General features: G+C 37.2%; 1 protein-coding gene across 5 annotated transcripts in view; it reads left to right on the top strand.

Annotated features, from left to right (window-relative positions):
* Positions 1-20,975, top strand: part of CHD7 (chromodomain helicase DNA binding protein 7) — a 173,469-nt gene that overhangs the window by 107,014 nt on the left and 45,480 nt on the right. For all 5 annotated transcript variants that reach the window (XM_039868868.1, XM_039868864.1, XM_039868865.1 and 2 more), the window contains exons 4-8: positions 2,536-2,677; positions 7,636-7,773; positions 8,796-8,861; positions 14,597-14,652; positions 20,091-20,205. In XM_039868868.1, coding sequence (XP_039724802.1) covers positions 2,536-2,677; positions 7,636-7,773; positions 8,796-8,861; positions 14,597-14,652; positions 20,091-20,205 — 517 coding nt within the window. The remainder of the gene's footprint in view (positions 1-2,535; positions 2,678-7,635; positions 7,774-8,795; positions 8,862-14,596; positions 14,653-20,090; positions 20,206-20,975) is intronic.

The following is a 20,975-nucleotide window of genomic DNA, read 5'->3' as shown; positions in this document are numbered from 1 at the left end:
TGCTCTTCACCACTCTCCGTTACCCTCGTTTGTTAAAAAGAAAAATTCTAAGTTTGGCTTTTTGGGGGCAGTTTTTATATAACACTTGGTTGAAAATCCAAATTAGCTTATTGCAAAATAGCAAAGGCCATTTAATTTAAATAACTTGATCTTTTCCTCGATCGTAAGGTCTTTGGGTGACATTGAAGATTTTGTAGCTTTTTTGACTTCTTAGCCTGGTTTTGATTTGTATGTTGGTGTCATGAGAAGACATTCGTGTGGAAATGCTTAGCTGTCTCTGGGCAACATTAATAGTGCAAGGTCTAATGAGTTTAGAAATCTTTGCGTAATCAGATCTGTGATGAGTGCTTCCCTTGGCTACAGGCTTTTTGTCTAAGCATTTGGAGAGGTCCTGCCTGACTTTTAGCAGCCTTGGAGGTTCCACATAGTTCAGTCTTGGTAAGGGCAGATGGAAAATCATTAGCACTTCTTTCCTTCGCAAATTGATATTTCACGAAACCTGGGCTCTGACGGGCTTTAGGACAGTAAGCCTTTTACTCCTATAGGCCAGTTCACACAGGGTGCAGTAACCCCACTAAATTAAATTGTGTACTTCACTCGGGCGCAGAGAGGTCACCATGAAAAGCACTAGCTGCCAACTTACTTTACCTGGCAGTGATCCAACTCTGTGACAGGCCTACCTCTGATTTAAACAAATTTGAGAAATATGTAAAGTTTTGGAAGCAGTTTTGCACTGATTTGATAAAAGAAACCACAAAACACTGCAGCGCAGGTGTTGAGAATGTTTGAAAGCTGATTGAGGGAAGCAGATGGCTTTAGTCAGTGGCATCCAGCCAAAAGAGCAGGTGCTGGTCATGTGACCGCTGGTTACCAGGGTAATCTGATTGCTCTTGGCGTGCAGATGAAAGGGAAGGGGCCCAGCGTTCAGCTGTAGTATTGTATAATTTGTGGCAGTTAGAGCGGAAATAAATGCTGGAAATGGAGCCTCATAGTGGGGGAGACTTCTGTCCATGTGTAGCGTAAACACTAGGACAGTTGGATGAGGAACTGTTGTATGGATTTTTTTTAATATAAAAAATATTATTCTTTCCGTGGATCTTTTGTGGACTTAAAGTTTTTAGGACACTGCTCTCTCTCTCTCTTTTTTTAAATAACAAGAACTCTTTAAACCTAACTGCCATTTGCTATAATCTTGACTTGTAAGTTATTTCCTTATGTGGCTATTTACTATGCTAAAATGTTAACAAAAACAAGCTCTGAGTATTTAAAAATAACTAGTTTAAGATTCTCAAAGATTTTATTCATTACAAAAATATATTTTAGGTGTGTGGTAGATACATTATTATATTAACAAATACTTCTGAGACATTTTACATGACACATGCTTTACTTAAAAGCATGTAGATGTCTTGGCCTCTTCCTTTTTTAGTAGCTGAGGTTGGAAAAAATGCTGTTTGATGCATTCTGTCAGTATACTTTTCTAGAAATAGTCAAACTTTGATAAATAAACTTTTAGAAGTTTTGAAATCATCTCTTTAGTTTTCAAATTTTATTAGAATTTTAGGCCCTCTAGAAAGAAAATATAATCACTACTGAGGTTGTATTATTTTAAATGTTGGATAATAAATTATTATAATTGATATTAGAAAACCTTGGGGCCAATTCGAAAATTGGAATGGAAGGTAACGCTAAGTGTACATTCTAAAAGAATGTAAAATAAGGGTTCTAAAGGTGATGGTAAACTTAAAAACTTTTTTTTTCTGTAGAGTTCATTCATGTCTTTTGACTTATGTAATACACAAGTCCTATTAACTTTTGACAGAAACATACTATGGAACATGTACTTACTGGGCTTGCTTTGCTAGATTTTTTGTTTTGGAAACCTAGTTTTTTTGGGGGGTTGGCGGGGAGGGGAGAAGCTATCGTGACTACCTCCCCTAGCATCAAAGTAAGGCTTATTTTTAATTGAAAACACAGCATTAAAATTCGGTAGAAAAGAAATTGCTATTTAATTTGTTATATTTCAAAAAGTTGTAAAATGGATAAAAACAGAGCTGGATAATATAAAAGAGGATACCTAATAGTACTGGTGAAAAAAAGACTTAATAGAAGTATTTATAACTATCTGCATGAGACACAGAAATGATCATTCTAGTTTTCCTTGAGTTTTTAAAAAACATATTGTGTACCTTAATAACTTGATAACAAAACTACTTAATGTGATTTTTTTGTTATGTCTTGGTGTATTGGTAGGAATTTTTGAATTGTCTAGATGAACAATTGTACTCTGTGGTATTAGGAGTTTTTGCATGTAATTTCTTTTTAATTAGGTCAGATATTTGCTAAAGGTCATCAATTTGCGTTTTGCCATAAAGACTTAATCAAGAGTGCCATTTAACTATAAATGGCCAACACGCATTGATTTATCAATTGTCATTGATATTTTAGGGATATTAATGTGGGAAATATAAGGCGTAGGGCATGTGGAAAACCTCATTAAAAAGTGAACACTAAGTGATCCACTTTGAATTCTAGTAATAAGAAACCTGATTCAGAAGCAAGTGCTTTGAAGAAAAAGGTCAACAAGGGAAAAACAGAAGGTTCTGAAAATTCAGACTTAGACAAAACGCCCCCACCATCTCCTCCTCCCGAAGAAGATGAGGACCCAGGTGTGCAGGTAATACCATTATTCTGATCCCAAGCCTTGGTTTCTTAGCGTGGGTAACTTTAGCTGCATATCAAGTACACTAGACCTCCCCTGTCTTTGTTGTAGAGCTGCTTTAAAGATGGCTTTATTGTTGTCTGGAACATTATATCCATAGTGATGAGAACTGGGGTGGCGGGGGGGCAGCAATGTGAAATTAAACTCCTGACTTCTCGCTTTTGCCATCTTTGACTCTGGGATAAGTAAAACTGAGAATCTTTATTTACTTATGTAAATGTATCTTTTGATTATGTACATGTTAGTATTAATATATTGTTGATATATTGGTTCAGTTAAAACTGCATTCACATATCTAATTTTCTTTGAAGTTCATTGCTTGTCAGTTCTTTTATTTTGCAGAACAAAAAAAGTCAAGATGTAATCTATAGCTTAAGATTTCTGATATCCGATGGTCATAGTTGAGATATATTCATGTAATACTAAAGTTTCTACGAATGAGTTAGTGACTTTCAGAAAGGCAATCCTGCAAAATTTTTCAGTTCTTCAGTTCAGATTCTCCTGACTTTTGCAGAATTTCACAGGGATCAGTTGAAAAACTAGCCCCTGAAATAAACATTAGGAATTTAGATTCTGGTGTGTAAAGCACACTGCCTCCACTGATTGAACTGTAAGGTAAGAGACCCTTACACGTGACCATTAAAACTTATTTCCTTGTTATGTCCCCTAGAAGCATGTCAGCGTCGTCCACGGGGACGGCTGGGAATGTAACCTCTGTGCATGACGTGTGAGTTATCAAGGAGCAGTTACTGAGGAGTCTTGCTGGAATAGGAAGCCAGCCCCAGAAGCTTTCCTGACTTTTTCTAATGGATCAGTGCTCTGAGCACTTCCTGCCTTCCCCTCTCCCAATTCACTTAAAAACTAGAAACAAAATATTTGCAGTATACAGCTCTATTTTAAAGAATTTCAAAGAGTTGTTATGCTCGTTTGTTTTTGTGTTTAGTAGAACGCCTCGATATCTGTAGTTTCATAGAATGGCCTAATCCAAGAGGACCTGACAGGGAGGAGGGAGGGGAGGGGAGGGGAGAGTAAAGGTTGGGTATGAATGAGTGTGTTTTGGTTGGTTTAGTTCTATAACTAACAAAGTGATACCTCTGGCAGTTTCGGTTAATTTTGTAATTTACTTTGATTTTACTCGGCAGTATAAAAGATATTGAGAAGGTAAGTAGATATCTTATTTTAATTGCTTAGAGAGTTTTAAACTGAAGTATTTTAATGATTTTGAATTTCATTTTTATGCTCAATGGTGTTTTTTTCTCTAATCGTGTTTGCTTAAACTAGGACTTTTATGACAATAGTATTTGGACAATATTAAGAAGATTTATTTACACAAGTCAAGAAAGTTCTGTTTCACGAATATCGCGGATTTTGGGAAGTCTATTTGTTTTAATACAGACTCAAATGGACTTTATGAAATACTAGTTTTGGAGTTTTTTTTCTTCTGCATTTCAGTTACAGAAGAATTTGAATCAATATAAACGAACATTGGTGCATCCTTTGTAATTGGCTGACACTTAAGTGTTATGGGTCCAATAGCTAATGCAGGTCGCTGCACAAGTCCATCTGATGTGGAAGGCAGGCCTCGCTTGGTGTCTCTGACACAGGAAGTAATGCCGACTGCTGTATTTTGTGTTTCTTCCTTTAGCACGGGCACAAAGGGCATAGAGCTAAACTTCTTGATTGTCGTGATGGATTTGTTTAAACTTTAGTAAATGCCATATACTTTTAATGAACTCAAAATTGTTTCACGAAGTACTACAAACAGTGAGTTTGTGGAAACACATTTCAATCTTCTCTTCGGTATACCTGCTTTAACTATAAGTAACTTTTCAAGCAATTCAAGTATAACAAGCTGACCTATGATTTTAGTGTCAGTTCAAGAGCTTTGAATTATAGTTTAAACATAATTCTTACATTTCGTTTTGATTCACAAAAATCTTTCAAATAATAATGGTTTAACGGACCGTAACAGAAGCATATCATATAATAAATAATTTTATATTGGGAAACTGTAAAAGGAACCATGATACTCAAAGTAAATGAACTCAAGATCAGTTATTATTTAGGAAGTAGACAAACCGTGTGACACAGGTTTCAGAAAATTGAGTTCTCATTGTATTTGGGGTTTTTTTTTTTAAACTCTTATTAAGTGACCTTGTATCCATTACTAACTAACCCCATCACTGTTGCATAGATTTATAACAAAGTTGGTATGAAGAGAAACTTCCATTATAAAAGTTATATCCACCAATATATAAATGTCTATTAAAGAAAAGCCTCCTGTTTTGTTGGAGCATTTCTTTAATGTCAAAGTGGGATTTAGTGTGAAGTGGATTTATCTTAGACTTACCCACAGGTATTTAGTTACTTATGCTGGAAGAATATTATGACAGTGTGGCCCCAAGCGTGGAAACCTGAAAAAACACCACAGATGTATCATTACTAACACATTACTTCTTACGGTGAGATAAAGATCAGATAAAGATGAAAATATAGATCAATCCATTTCAATTTGTTTAAACTGATATATCACATGAAATACAGATATTATGCAAATTTCAGAAAATTAAAGTATTTTACTGATAATAGCCTTTTACAAAGAAATCAACAATTGAGAAGTGAGGAACAGTGACGTGGGCACAGAGCAGGAGTTATTCTAGATCAGCTTTGGGAAGAGGAAGGAAGCTGTCCAAGGTAGCTGGGCCTTGTAGCCTTTCCGATTTCTCTTTGGAAAGGTGGAGCTAATTAATGATGGCTTTAATTCTACTAATTGCCTTTGGCATTAATATGTACCATGCCCTGTTCTAAATACTTGAAATGAGTTATGTGGTCTTCGCCGTCTTCTCCTGAGGTAGTCGCTGTCATTAACCCCACTCTTCGGACTAGGAAACCGAGGTTCACAGCGTGACGTGTCTGACAGCACGGCGAGCCCGGGCTCATCTGAACATGTGCACTCAGGTCCAGAGCCCGCAAGGTCGAGCTGCCCTGGGGAAGGGTCGAAGGCGACGGAGCCCCCACTGGGTCCTGCCGCCCCTTGACCTGGAATTGGTTGTTCTGAGCGAGGCTGAAGAGGGAGGGTCAGAGGAGGACCCTCTGGATCCTGTCACTACTCCGTCCGGCCCGAGCCCCTAGGAGGTCTGTTAAAAAGCTGTCGCTCCATCCACCCTGTGTCAGAAGGGTGCTTGGCGCCTCTGCAGCCATGACTGTGTTCAGGCTAAGAGCTCACAGTCTCCACAGTCCATTTGATTGTCATATTATACTGAGCGTGTACTGTGAGCTGTCTCAGATCCCTTTTTGAGAGCAGAGATGGCAAAACCTTAATTTAAACCAGTCAGTCCTGCTTTTCGAGACAAGGCTTAGACGTTAGTCGCTCCTGACATGAGCCACGTGGTGCTGTGCCTGTCCCTCCTTAGGTCTACACGATGGGTGATTGGCCTCTCTCTGCCTGACCGCTACAACTTTAAAATTCGCCAAGCTCTTTAAAAAGTTTTATTTCATGATTCTTAGCAAAAAGTACCTCTAAGTGTTAAACTTTTCTCATTCTCTTTATTTCTTCTGCGTGCTCTACGAACTCATTTATAGGTTGTAATCTTGCATTTGTCACTGATTTAAAATGTGTCATTTTAAGAGTTTTTTTTAGATTTTATCACAAACACATATTAATGAAAAGGTTATTTCCTCTCCATTTTTAGTTAACTGACAAAACTAATTCTTTATCAAAAGGTCAAACAATAAATAATTATTTTGAACAAAAGGTACAAAACCTCTCCTTGTGCTCCATTCACTCTACTTCTCAGAATTAATAACTATTAATAATTTTGTGTCTTTTCAGACTTTTTCTGTTATTGAGAACGTACACATTACACATTCATTTTTTAGCAAAATATTCATTGAGCATAAAGTAAACAAGACATACAGTCTTGAGCTTACATACTGTCTGTCCACACATACAAATAGTTACACAGGTTTTTTTTGTTATCTTAAATAGAATTACAAGCTACTTATTATTATGTGTCTTGCTTTTCATTTTATTTCACAATTTATCTTGCAGATATTCTGAACATATGTCACGTAGCTTACTAGAAGTGCAATCGCTGGGTCAAAGGGTTGCCATGTTTTAAATTTTGATAGATGCAACCACACTGTCCTACAGGCATGTACTGGGTTCTACTTTGACCACTGAGGTTGGTGAGGACCCATTTTTCCAATAATCCTAGTAACACCAGCTATTATCAATCTTTTACATTTTAATTAGTGTGGTAAAAATTTTTTTAAAGTAAAATTACTTTTTGTAGTCATTCATTATAAATTCTGATTGCCAGTTCTTCATCTCTTTGGAAAATTTCAGACTGTTTCTTTTAGGGCCAAGATTAAAATGCAAACCTTCTATTAAATGCTCCTCTGAAATATTCTTGGTACCTTGGATAACATTATAATAGTTTTTATGTAGGACTTTATGATTACAAGATAATATAGATTATCTTCCAGTGCTTTCCCTTTTTTGGACTTTTGGTTATGGGTACAATTTTAAATGTGCAAAGGTAGAGGGAGTAGTGTAATGAACCCCTGTGTATCCATCACCCAGCTTTAGTATTGCCTTCACTTTGGAGTGACACACTGGCTGAGTGAGGAGTAGTGTTTGTTGTTATTTCCGCTTCCCAGTTGAAGCTCAGGGAGCTGGGAGTGGCGGAGGCACAGCTGTCCCAAGAGGCTGACCAGACACCCACCCACCCACCTCCATTCCTATTATATCCGTTGCTACTTCTATCTCTTATGTGATTTACAGGCTTAAAGTTATCAGCTTTTCTTTAAGATCAATTTTTTAAAAATATCCACCTCACCACCATTCTGAGAAGTTAGAAAACGCATCAATGATTGCTTTTTAAACTCACTTTGTTGGGTTTGTGTTTTAGAAGAGACGGTCCAGCAGGCAGGTGAAGAGGAAGCGATACACCGAAGACTTGGAGTTCAAGATTTCTGATGAAGAGGCAGATGATGCAGATGCTGCTGGGAGAGACTCCCCCTCAAACACCTCGCAGTCAGAGCAGCAGGTTAGCGTCCGGTTTCCTGTGGTTCTCGTGTGCATTTGTAAAGAAGGACCAGGAATTTTTAGCTGTTCAGTCGAAGCATTCATTGAGTGGAGGTGGAGAACATTCATTTATTGTTGGCTAATGTGCTATGGGAAATGTGTTGTTTAGCAATATCTCTTAAAAATCTCTGTTCACTGAAAAGTATTTTTCTACATGTCTGTAATATGTAATTTGACACAATTTTGGAGAATAAATGGTCTGTGTTGAGGAAGAGTCAGAGCTAGGGTGCAAGGAGGCTGAATTTACCTCTGAGAATCCAGTGCCATAGCTTCTGGGACTTTAATAAACCACTCAAGCTTGTCTCCTGCTGTTCGGCACCGTAAGAACTCCTTCATGGAATTACTGCCTTGTCATACCCAGCAGGGCACACTTTATTCTCTGTGCAATGTAAATGATGGATAAAATAGTTTGTATAAATATGAGAAGGATTGATTATTGTAAAGATCTTTTCAAAAACAATTCCCTTTTCCTACCATTACTATACTTTAGTTAACAAAGTGGTAACCCATTGAAAAGTATATTTAATGCAGTTTTGTATTTTATTTGGTAAGCCGTGCTATGTTAGATTGTTATGTAACATTTTATGTGACCTCCATAGATAAAAGCTGCCTACAATAACAGAATGATGAGTATATTTGCCCCAGGGGTATAGATGAGGAAAAGTTGTATTTTTGACTGCTCTCATGCAGAGATGATTTTCTCTTGGCAGCTGGAGTTTCTGAATGTTCTCTGGCTTTAGGGGTCCACACTAGTCCACGTAATTAAACCACATAATCGTGAAGTAATAAACAGATCTTCCTTTTTGCCTTTGTGCAGAGTGAGATTTTTGTTCTTTTCAGTAGTATTTCCCACTGACGACTTTGTATCCAGTGTTTTAAAGGGTATGGCGGTAGATGCAAAAAGGGAAATTTTTTTTTTTTGCTTTTATAGCTTAGAATGAAATGTTTTCCATCTGGATGGATTCATTCTACTTTATTTTTTAGGAATCTGTTGATGCAGAAGGTCCAGTGGTAGAAAAAATCATGAGTAGTCGTTCAGTGAAAAAACAGGTAAGCACCATTTAGAGTGATCAAAATCTGTGGTGTATCTATGACTCTTATTTTTTGCTTTACAATTTCCTTTTAAAATTTGACTATTGGAAAACAAAACTTTAGGTAATATTTCTAACCCCGTCTGATGCTTTAGCCCAATATAAATCTTTTGGATTTTCAGTCCCAAATGAAATTAAAATATATCAAACAATCAGTGCTTTATTGTACCATAAAGCACCATTTAGAGTGGACAAGAAACTCAAAAGTCTCAAAAAAAATGTATAGGACTTCCAGGGTTATAGGTTGCCTTTTTCATAAATATTACTCATGAAAATCATAAGCATGAATTTACCTCTCATTTTCCTTAGGACGGTTCCCTTCCCTTCCCTACCTCCCCTCTGCCCCCCAGAAATGTGTCATTTTTGTGAGTAGGTGTTCTCTCTTGCTTTTCATAACATTTTTCATATACAATGAAAATATTAATATCTTTTTTTGTCAATGCAGAGGTGAAATACAGAACAATTTTCAATGTAATTCTTGAAGATATAATATTACTTATTCTAAAAAATTATTATAAAATTCACGTTGCTCTGCAAGAGTAAGCTCTAAGTACCTGTCATTAGTCTGGTAACGTTGTCATTTGAGAGACACATATAGTCTGTGACAGAGAATTCCAGTTACACTGTATTTTCTTTTACTGATAAAGAGTCTTGGTTTCATCCCAACTATTTCCCTTCTCGCCCAATTCGAGAAAGGGCTTTATTTAGTGTGAAGAATTACAGAGACATCCAGGCGCATTTACACATTTCAGCATACAGTTTTCAGTGTCTCTGGAAGGTGGTCTCCTTCGGATAGACATGTCAGTCTTTCAGCTTAAATCCTTGTCAAATGCACAGTTCTTTCTTTTTATTTGCTTTCAAAGTGGATGGAAGTACAGCCTCATTGTTTTGACATGTGAAATAAGTTTTTCTTTTTTTAAAGTAAAATGTTTTTAAAATATGAGAGAGAGGAATGGAGGAATTATGGGATTTAAAGTGCGATCCCAGGCTTATCAAATAGGAAACCTTTACTGTTCAAATACTACTGTCTAGATGTCCTTGAAAATTGTATTACACCAGTAGTAAACTTTTCTCTACCTTTATTGCAATACTGTTGCTTTTCTATTATTCAAAATCATATTGAGTGTCAGGGTTTAGAGGGGGTGTGGAGTGGCTTTTGGTACTCTTCGAACATGAAGATTTCCTCTCTGATGAATTAAATGATAAAATCTCAACCAGATTTCCCACCTGTTCATCAGAAATGAGGACTGTTTAACTCATTAGAAAGGTTGCGTTTCTGTCTACTAATGACTCTAGAACTGTTAATTCGTGAATTGTAGATATATGGTAAAATTTAAATACTTGACATGCTTTAAAGACTAATCCCCTTCACTGAATTGGAGTGACTTGTTTGAGTAAATAGCGTGTGGTTTGGATGGGGTATATTAATTTTCATTCAGTTGAAAGTACTTCAGCAGACATACTCAGCAGGTTTGGGGGTTGCAAATTATAATTAGGTCTATTATTCAGAGCTACTTAGACTATGTATTATGTGGGACATTGCTTTTTCCTTCTGTTTTGTCCACTTTAGGGCTTTCTCCTCCCCTTTTTTTACTACCCTTTATAGATAAGTATCGACGGTTTAGAAATAAGTATTACCATTTACGGACAACCAGAGTTATCATAAGAGATTAAAAATCGCTATAATTGTACATGAAGGTGGAGTACGTTGAGTTGGTGAATTTTAGGATAGAGAATATTAATGGGAAAATTTCTCTGGAAAGGAAGATATGCCTTGAGGTATGATTTAAAGTAAGGAAGAGATGTAGAGCTCATTGACTTGCTTGTAGAGTAGCAGTATTTCATAAAGGACAATAAAAAAAAAAAACACTAGAAGGTTGTACACATTAGCAGGTCCTAACTTTTAAAATTGCTAATGTTCTTGAAGTAGTTACTTTAGTTATCAGTTTTAATAACGTTGGAGGAAAGTGTGGCAAATAGAAACAAAAGGAAATTTGAGATTTCCTGTGGATTCTGGCTATGCCTGCTGGTCTGTTTCCTGTTACTATGAATAATTGAAGAAGTGGCTGTGAAAAGGTGCCTTTATCTCCCCTGGCAGCATTATAGAAACTGGTTATGAGCTCTGAGAGCTGACCTGCACAGTGCTGACACATAGTGGGGACGCAGTTTATGATTTTCAAAGTTCGTTGACCTCATCACAGTAGCAGCCTAAGAAGGATGATCCGTTATGATGGAGTCGTGCAAACTCACATTGCTCACCTGGCAGAGCCTCCCTAATTCAGCACCTCACCTTAAATAGGGATGGCTCAGGCATCTGTGTTGTTCTAAACACAAATAAATGTGCATGAGACTAGCGGAAGAGATACATAGTTGATACTTGTATTTGCATTTCAGGTAGATTTAAGAATGAACTTTTGCATGATACAAAGATTCTTTTGTTTTCTACATTGAGTCATCATGCAGCCCTTTCTGCTTTGAGCCATCTCTCTGTCTTGGGGAACAATTCAAATTGTTTTAAAAGTGAATTCTGACTACACAATATATGTATTTTAAAGAGGTTGTTTTAAATTCGAAGGTTTGTTTTAATCTTCCTTAGCTGAACTCAGTAACGAAAAAAATAGAATGTAAGGAAGGCAGAACGCTTCATCTCATTTGTTATGGTGTCCTTATTTACTCCCTAAGTCAACTACAATTTGGCATCTCTGGTAGAGAATGTAGTAGGTTGGGCCAGAAGTAGGTGGGGTTCTTGCTTTTGTCTTATTGATGCTTGATTGAAGTGCTTTCTCATTCTTTTGTGTATTAACAGAATTTTCCCTTTTTTATACTATAGTTGAGATAGTTCTTCAGTGTGACTGCTTAATTTAATAATAGGATGCTTAGGAAAGGTCATTCATATTTTCATGCTATAGGATTATCATTTGCTGGATGGCTGTTTTAGAATCCAGGTGACTGAAGGAGACTATTGCCTGATCAAGGTTTCTGGTTCATGCGAACAATGGAACAAGAATGGCTGAATATGTTTGGAATTTTAACCGTCACATGGATAATAAGGATTTTGATAGATGAGTTTTGCAGTTTAATGAAAAGATACACACATTTCTCAAATTGTTCTGTCGAACACATAAAATTACTTTGGAGGGCTATCAAATTTAATAGTAACTGTCAAAGAAATAAATTTGAGTGGATTTTTTTGTATATGTAGAAATAGTGTCTTGATTCACTTATTCACTGTATAAGCCCTTTATAAAATGGCTTCTGAAAATTGGGGCTTGGGGGTAAGGATTGAGGCTGTTCACAACTATCACCAGAGGCTAGTCAAATTGACTACCATTTAGGATAATTAAAATAATGCTACTGAGGGCTTATAAGTTTTCACACTTTTGTTAATTATTTTGCTATTAATAATGCAGAAGAGGTCAGCATGATTATATTTATGGGACACGAAGGTTACAGAACAGTTCTATTTACAGTTCTAGGGGCAAGTAGGTGATCCGGTATGTGTGGTAAGTTAAACAAAGCACAGGTTTGCATTTTGGGATATCCAAATAAATAGGCCCTGGGACACTTCTGCACCAGCTCCAGGTGCTACTAAATGAGATCTTGGAACATGATTGCTTCCTGCCAGGCAGCTCTAGACCCTCTTGTGAGGCATCTCCACAGCAGGGTCCCAGAGGAATAGCTGCTCATGACAAGAAAATGGGTACTAACGAGAGGCAGGAGCAGTTGATGGCCGTGAGTGTCAGAGCTTTCGGGGAACCGAATTGAGACAGAATGAAAACCATCTCTATTGTTCAAGAATTGATCCTGTGTTCTTTGGTGGCCACTTAGAATGAGATAGAAAGTACAGTACAGTAGGAAAGATGGGGAAGAAGGGAATCAGGAAATAATAGAGCATAGAATGATAAAGCTTGTCTTTTTACCACCTCGAAAACACATAATTTTGGAAAACTCTTTCAGAATTGAAAAAAATATATAGTTAGCATCAAAAGAGTAAAGATGATAGACTAGACATTTGAATTCCATTCTAGATTCGAATTTCATGATATGCTATGAAAAGCATCAGAAGATCCAGGCTCACCCTGGCTTTCCATTTTCTGTGGTTGTCTACTATCTTATCTTTGCTTTTCTACCAGAATCTCTAGTTCTATGCAAAGATAGCATATCTTGAAATGACTGCTGAAATGTAAGAGTAGAATGAGCTAATATTGGAGCTAGAAAAAAGTAAGAAAAGTAAGGTGGGTTCTGGATGGATTGTCACTTGAGTTGACTAGAATTTGTCTCTAAATTTTGAATTCCTGGTTTACGTCGCTGGCTCTTGAAGGCATCAGCAAACACTTTTCATTTTGGACAACCGAAAGTCTGGACCATAGGTGGGGTTCTGAATACATTGGTTTAAAAAGCTGCTTTCTGTTTATGCCCATTTACATATCCAGTAGGGCAGAACCAGACACATTAATGGGTATTGACCACAGTCCTGAACGCTGTCTTCTTGGCGATCTCTAGGCAGGTGTAAAAACTTTCAAATTTAGGTTTAACTGATCCATGTTAGAGTTTCGAAGAAAAGCTCCAGTTCACAACCTTTGACGATCGTTTGAAGCTCGGGGATTGAGGGAAGTCGTAGTCTCTCTGAACAGATCCTGTGCTGGTCTGTCATCCGGTAGGAGCCCGCGCCTCTGTTCTCTGCCGTGTCCCTACTTGCCTTGCTTTCTTTGCCGCATCTCTGAGACAGCCGAGCAGTGAAATGCGACCCTCAAGGCAGGCTCGGGTACTCTTGTAAGCGTGTAAAAGCAATTCTTAAACTTCTGTAAGTGGTGTTTATATTTGCACCCCTGTTTTATCTGATCAAATGTTCCAGAAGAAAATTACATATTATGACTTGTTTAACAGCCTCAAACCAAAAGGAAAAAAAATATCGAAAGAGATGTTTCAAATGTCATGTGATTGGTATCTTCTGTATACACTACAGTCAATAGGATTAAGGGAGATGTTATTGATAATCTTCCCACTGAACTCTTGATTTGGCTGATGTGTATCACAATTTTGACCTTACCTAAATGTAGTGTTTGGAGCGTTAATTTTATTTGGCTGCAATGTATGTGAGACGTCTTGTCTGAGAGATTTTAATTGTACCATTGAGTAAATCTAAAACTGTGACTAGCGATGCACTGGAATTACAGCGTAAGAACAAGGTTTGGTTTTATATGGTTTCTTGTTTAGAGTTATTAACTATATGGAGGAATAAATGTCTTTTAAATATTTTAAAACATTACAAAACCCACAATGTAAAGTTGCCATGAGGCAGCCAAAAATAATACATATGGCATTCAGGAGAGCAGTTGCTAATTGGCTGCTGCCTGAGAAAATGGTACACTTGGCGTCTACTTAACACTGTGGGTTTGGCAGAAAGCCAGATTTGGGGTCAGGTTGTTGTGAATGAAGCTGCATGTGGTTAGGGAGGAGTTAAAATGATTCATGTCTTAAAAGTGTAGCACGTCAAATAACGTGCAAGGCCCGCAGCGTGTCAGTCTTCGATCGCACTGGCCTCCGACCAGCTCACACGTGCTCATCTTGACAAGAACGGCCTGCGCCGCTTTTGTCTCTCCTGGTTCATGTTCGGATGGGAGTAAATCCTTACTTTTGGGATGTTCTAGTAGATGGTTTTAAGTATGTGCCTGAAATTTTCTTTTGTTGCAGAAGGAATCTGGAGAGGAGGTAGAAGTTGAGGAATTCTATGTGAAATACAAAAACTTGTAAGTAAATTGTGATTTTTTTTTTTTTAAATTGGGGAATATATTTTCAAAGTACTGAACAGTGATTTAAAAAATACTGGGAAAATAAAAAAAAAATTGGGAATTAAGAAACTTTGATTTGGTTTATTTAGAGCTTCGAAGGCCATCGCTAATAACTTGTATCTTTGATATTTTATGAATTTAATTTTTCTGGAAAATGTATCAAGGGTGTAAAAGTTGACTAACTTTTGTGTATAACCAAGAAGTTGTTTTTGGAGGGGATAAAAACTCATACAGTGGTAGAAACGTGAGTGACATAATATTGACCTGTCGTCTGAGGATGAATTTTGCGCCGTGAGGCTACCGCCTTCCTCACCCGTGCGTGGGGTGCCAGGCTCTGGAGACGAGACCTTCACTGAGGCAGAAGCTCTAGAAAACCGTGACGTCACTCACGTTTTGAAATGCAGTGAGCTATGATTTCGTTGATCTGTTTTTGTTTCTAATTTATATTTAGTGAATATGAATAACTTTTACAGAACCGAATTGAACACACAGTGAGCTGTTGTCCTGCGCGTAGGCGTAGGCAGTGTGCTAGGGCCAAACGCACACTTCGATGAGGCAGCATCGCTTTAGGGATCAGTAGTCATCCTGCTCGAGATGACTTGGGCCATTTGCTAACCTAAGAACAATCGCAGCGGGGACAAAAAATTTTCATTGATACTGTAAACATTAAATTTGCTTTAGACTTTTCAAGAGAAGGAACTCAAGTGTCATATTAATAAATTCTACGGTTTAAAGAAAGGCTTTTGCGAGTTATTGTCAAAACAGTCTAAGAAAGTTCACCCTACCCTAGAAAATAAAAGCGTCGAGACTCATGGTTTCTTTCATTCTCCCTTGTCGCAATTGGCACTGTGGTAATGAACTGATGCGCTTCCGAAGTTCTGTGAGCAAAACCTTTTCCCAAGTAAGGAGGCGAAGAGTCTCTTATCAGTGTTACTGTGAGAACACAAGGAAATAGAGCCTGAGCAGTAAACATTAGATGTCGTCATCATTTTATACTTGGAGCATGAGTTCGCGCACATGGAAATTATGCGAATGACATGATTTCATATAAACATGTAAGGGGAGTGGCAAGGATAGGTAAGGAGGAGATAACTAAGTGAGCCAGAGAGAGAATTCTCCGGGAGATTTATCACATCTAGCTCAGAGCAAAGGAGTTTAAGTAGCGATTGCCAGAAAAAGGGCACTACTAGACTGACGTCCGTCCAAACCGGTGCGGGGCAGCGGGGCCTGGGGCGCCTGACCCACAGTGGACATCGCCTCTGTGCACGACCCCAGAGGAGTGCAGGGTTCCTGCCCGGGGGCCGCTGCCAGGTTGGGGGGCCAGTCATCCTTCGTCAGTCATGAGACGAGGCCAAGGCAGCTCCAAAAGAATAACTCTCCTGTTATTTCCTGACATCATTGAGCTCTAAGGAAAATTAAAATTTCCATAATTTTGACATAATCTCAGATTTACACAAATATCGCAAAAATAGTACAAAGAATTTGTTTTTCGTTTTGTAATTAAAAAGTATCTTGTGGAAAGATACTTTGAGACTATTAAATATGATAATGGTTGCTAAGAGGTGATTTACTTATTCCATCACTCCTCCTAAATTTATGAGTTGGGTTTCAGCTGTAAGGAAGAGCTCTACCGTCTTACCCATTTGTTTATTTATAGCAGCGTAGACTTGGGACATCGTACTCAAGGGGTCATGGTTCTTCAGGGTCCTGTTGTTACTGACTTTGTTCACATTAGCCCAGGTTTGGCCAGCGGAAACCCCTTGAAGCTGGCTTCTCTCTTTTTTTGCCTTTTTTTTGTCCCATCTTCCTTTGAGCACCTCTTACTTTCTGGTACCAGCGGATGTTTCAGACTCATTATTTTCTTGTTTAAGTCCTGGAATCGATCATTTCACCAAGGAGCCTTGGTTGTTTTCACTAGAGAAGGGCATTTAGGAACCAAGATTTGGGTACTAGGTTTGCTCATTGCTGCTGGGAGTCATTCTAGGCCCTCTCAGAGGACAGGGCCAGGAGGGGCGTGCGTGTGCGTGTGCGTGTGCGGACACATATGTGCATGCACATGTGTGCATAGCACGACATAAACACGTTATACACATATGTTAATTACATAATCATACACCTCTACCTACCAACCTGACAACAATGGTGAGCAAAAATGACTTTATTTATTTTGATACTTCCAATTTTATTTTAACACCGCGGGTTCATTCTGTCTTTTCCCCTTCCAATATTGATAACTCCCTACTTTGACCACCAGAAACCCAGCTCTTATTCTCCATAATATATTTGCTTATTTGTCAGTCTTACTTTATACAGGAAGTGGTTACAGAATTACTAGACCATATTTCTGTGAAAAAGAAGCCTGCTAACGAGTTCCTTCAGTATTTGTTTAGAGTTTTATGTCTCTCGCCTAAGGGTACAGAGGCTAAATACTTTGTTCAGAATTTCCTTGGTTAGTTCCTTTCCTCCCCTGCCCCCTTTCAGTATAGTATTTATTTGATACTCAGTTTGGTTCATTAGTTTCTGTTTGTATTTGTATTCTATTTTAGCTCCCCGCCCTATCCTTATTGATTTTTTATTATTATTTCAGTTCATGAAATATTCACATGGTTCAAAAGTCAGAATTGTGCACAGAAGAGTCAAAGAAGTCTTATCCTCCCTTTCTTTCTACCCCATTCCTATTTGCCTTCTTCTTAATCCCAGATTTATCCTCCAAAATTTTGGCATGAATAGGCATAGATATATTTTACATATATAAAATATAAAAAACATATCTTATTTTTCCTTCTTTCTTACACACAAAAGAATTGCACACATTTGCACTTTGCTTCATTCACAGCACTATATTCTGGAAATTGCTCAACATCTGTTCACGGGGTCTTCCTCATTCCGTGGACTCCATCGCGTGGCTATATCATAGCTCATTTAGTTAGTCTCCATGTACGTGGCATATAAGAGGCATCTGATATTTTACAGTTACAGATAATATTCTTGTGCCTATACATCTTCAAATCGTCGGAGGCCTAGCTTCAGGGTGATTGCTAGATCACAAAGCCAAATGTGTATGTGGTTCTGCTGGATATTGTCACATTCTCTTCTACAGGGTTGGGTCAGTTTGCATTTCAACCAGTAGTACCTAAGAGCACCTGTCTTCCCACAACCTTTCAACATAATGTGGTTTACTTTTCACTTTTCGGGAGAAATTATATTTCAGTGTAGTTTTAATTAGCATTTCCTCTTATCATGAATGAAGTAGAACATTTTTTTCATAAGTTTAATGGCCATTTTTATATCTTGTATTGTCAAGTGTCTGTTCATGTCTTTTGCCCATTTTTCTATTGTGCTTCCTTCAATTTTTAAATATTTTTATAGAATTAGATTTATTCATCTTTCATTGGATCTGGCATTTGAATCACAGTTAGAAAGACTTTCCCTACACCCAGGTTAAATAAAGAAGCATTTGCCATGTTTTCCTCTAGTGCTCACATGGTTTCATATCCTGTGTTTAGCTGATCGGTCCACTTGGTATTTATCTAACATACGATGTAAAGCAAGGATCTAATTTTATTCTTTGCCAAACATTGTCGTTCCAGTATGATTATCAAAAAGTCCATCTTTGCCCCCATGATTTGAGATGCAACTTTTATCATGTACTAAAGTTTCATGTTTATTTGGATCTGTATCTCTATTCTAATCCTTGTCTATTTATGAGCCAGTAGCACATTATTTTACTTATGGAGGCTTTATAGTATATATAGTACATACTATTTTAATATCTCGTATACCTAGTTTCCCCTGAATATTTCTTTTTTAATGTTTTCTTGGATATTCTTGCATATTTTTTGTGTGTATGTGAAAGTTCAATATTAACTTGTTTAGCTCCGTAAAAATGCTTGTTTATTTTTGTTTACGGTGTGTTACATTTACAAATTTATGATTTGTGTTGTTGAGTCATGCTATCTAAAAACAAGGATGTCTTTCCAGTTGGTTCAATTGTATTTTTGTGTCTTTTAATATTTTGCGAATATTTCCTTAAATAAGTTTCACTCGTTTTCTATTAAACTTATTGTTATTTTATCTTTGTTGATATTGAAAAAGAGATTTTCTGTAACATTATATCTTCTCAATGGTTTCTGTTTGTGTAAATGGAGGCTATTGACTTCTGTATGTTAATTTCGTATCCTGCTACATTACTGAATTATTTTTTGAATTAGTTTTCTGATTGACTCCCTAGATATGATCATTATTTAACATCTCGATGCATTTTTATCTAGTCTATTTGCTCTGTGTATATGTGTGGGCAGGATTTATATCAAATCGCATCTGTGTATTTTAAGTCCTTATGTCCCTCAGTCAATTGTAGAAAACTCAGTCGTACCTTTGAAAATACGTATTAGACATTATATAAATATAAATGACATGATATTTAACATCATAAGCATTTCTATATCATTAATTATTTTTGAAAGATTTTATAATGGCTGCATGATTTCTAAAAGCAATACCTTGATTTTGAAAGAGATTCAGGCACCTCATTTCTTTTTAATGTCATCACTAGAAAGAGAAATTAATGACAGTTGAGGCTATCAGTGGGCAGGGAGAGAGTGTTGGTAGAAAATAATATTGAAATACCAAACAAAGTAATGTCAAAGTTACCGTAAAACATTAACCATATACCTCTGAGGCTTGGGGAAGAAAAAGGGAGAGTGAGGATTATTCAAGTAAGAGTTAGAGAAAACACAGCATGTTTTCTCAGAGCAGGCAGTGGTGAGCCTGAAGGAGAGGAGACTTGCCCATTGTGAGGACATTAGGAACAGAATTCACAGGGAGACAGGGGCATCTTTTCAGAGCTGGAAGGACTAGGCTGGGAGAGCAAGAACTGGCTAGGAGGGGGGCATGGGAGTGTTCAGAGAGCGGGCGGGGCCTTTGCTCCCTGAATGCTCCAGAACTGAGTTAGGTTTACCCTTGCTGTTTGAAATGTGCATTCTTTCAACTTGATAAAAACCTGGTTTTTTCCTCATTAATGCTAAAAGGCTCAAGACATTAATTCGTAATTAAGGCCATCCTGTTGTATTAATTGTTTTGTATTGAAGTACAATCCACGCAGTTATGAAAACAGCTTGTTTTTAGGTCCCCCTTTTTTTTTTTTTTAATAGGTAGTAGATAAGGCTGGGGAACTCAAGACAGAAGGTAAATTTTAGAAACTATTGGCCTTTTTTTTTTTTTTTATTCTCAAATACTAGTAACCATATTGAATGTCGCTCAGCAGCCTCCATTAGTAATTCAGCAGGTTATTTTGTTAATTATCTGTTTAGTTGATTTTTGGAATAATAAAAGGCATACGATAAGGGATTAATTATTGTCTACGTGTTTCAAAGTATATTATTTTATTCTTTCAGCTCTTATCTTCATTGTCAATGGGCATCTGTAGAAGATCTGGAGAAAGATAAGAGAATTCAGCAAAAGATTAAGCGATATAAGGCAAAGCAGGGCCAGAACAAATTCCTTTCAGAGGTATGACATACCTGGTTCATTTTCTAAAGCATTTACTTTAAGAGAATGTTCTGAATTTCAGTTCAGTAAATTATTAAGAAAAACTAGTTTGCCTCATTGGGCATTGTTACTTGCATATTGGTAACGGGTTATTGCTAAAAAAAAAAAATTTGTAAACAGGATATTTCTCAATCTTCCTGTTGCTTAGTCTAGAAGATACTGGTCCTTATGATATTATGTGGAAATGTGGTGGTATGATCAAAATCTTGTAATGAATGTACAGTTAGCAGAGAGTGAAAAAAGTAAGTAGACAAAAGTTCTATTAAGATTTAGCAGCTTAAAAACGCTACAGTAAGTATTAAGTACAAGTTCTAGGAAATGAAAGTTTGTAGTCATTGGGGAATGTATGTGGCAAGTTTCTTTTGTTCAAGACAGTGCCCGATTACAGAGGTTCACAAAACTCGTTTTCACAAATGATGGGCTGTGGTAGAGAGTCGGTGTCCTACCTTTGCTTGTTTATGTTGCGACCCGTTTATCTTAGCTTACTAATTATGATGAAAAGGTAACCTTACCTAGGACAGGGAAGAAAATCTGCATTTTGAAGACACGCCGAGTTCTTCCCCTCCAACATATTCAACTGTATTTAAAAAATGCTTTCACAAACTGCTTACTGGGGTCTCTGGACTTTCCATCGCAAATTTGGTTTCACTTACATCCTCAAATAAATAAAAGAGAAACCTTTACATTGAAAGATTAAACTTGCTGATTTATTAGTTTTCTTCTCCATAAAG

The sequence above is a fragment of the Pteropus medius genome, unplaced genomic scaffold (genome assembly GCF_902729225.1).
Source record: "Pteropus medius unplaced genomic scaffold, Ma_sr-lr_union100, whole genome shotgun sequence".
In the NCBI taxonomy this organism is placed as follows: domain Eukaryota; kingdom Metazoa; phylum Chordata; class Mammalia; order Chiroptera; family Pteropodidae; genus Pteropus; species Pteropus medius.
Note: the sequence above shows the minus strand (reverse complement) of the source record. Positions and strands in the feature narration are given on the sequence as shown.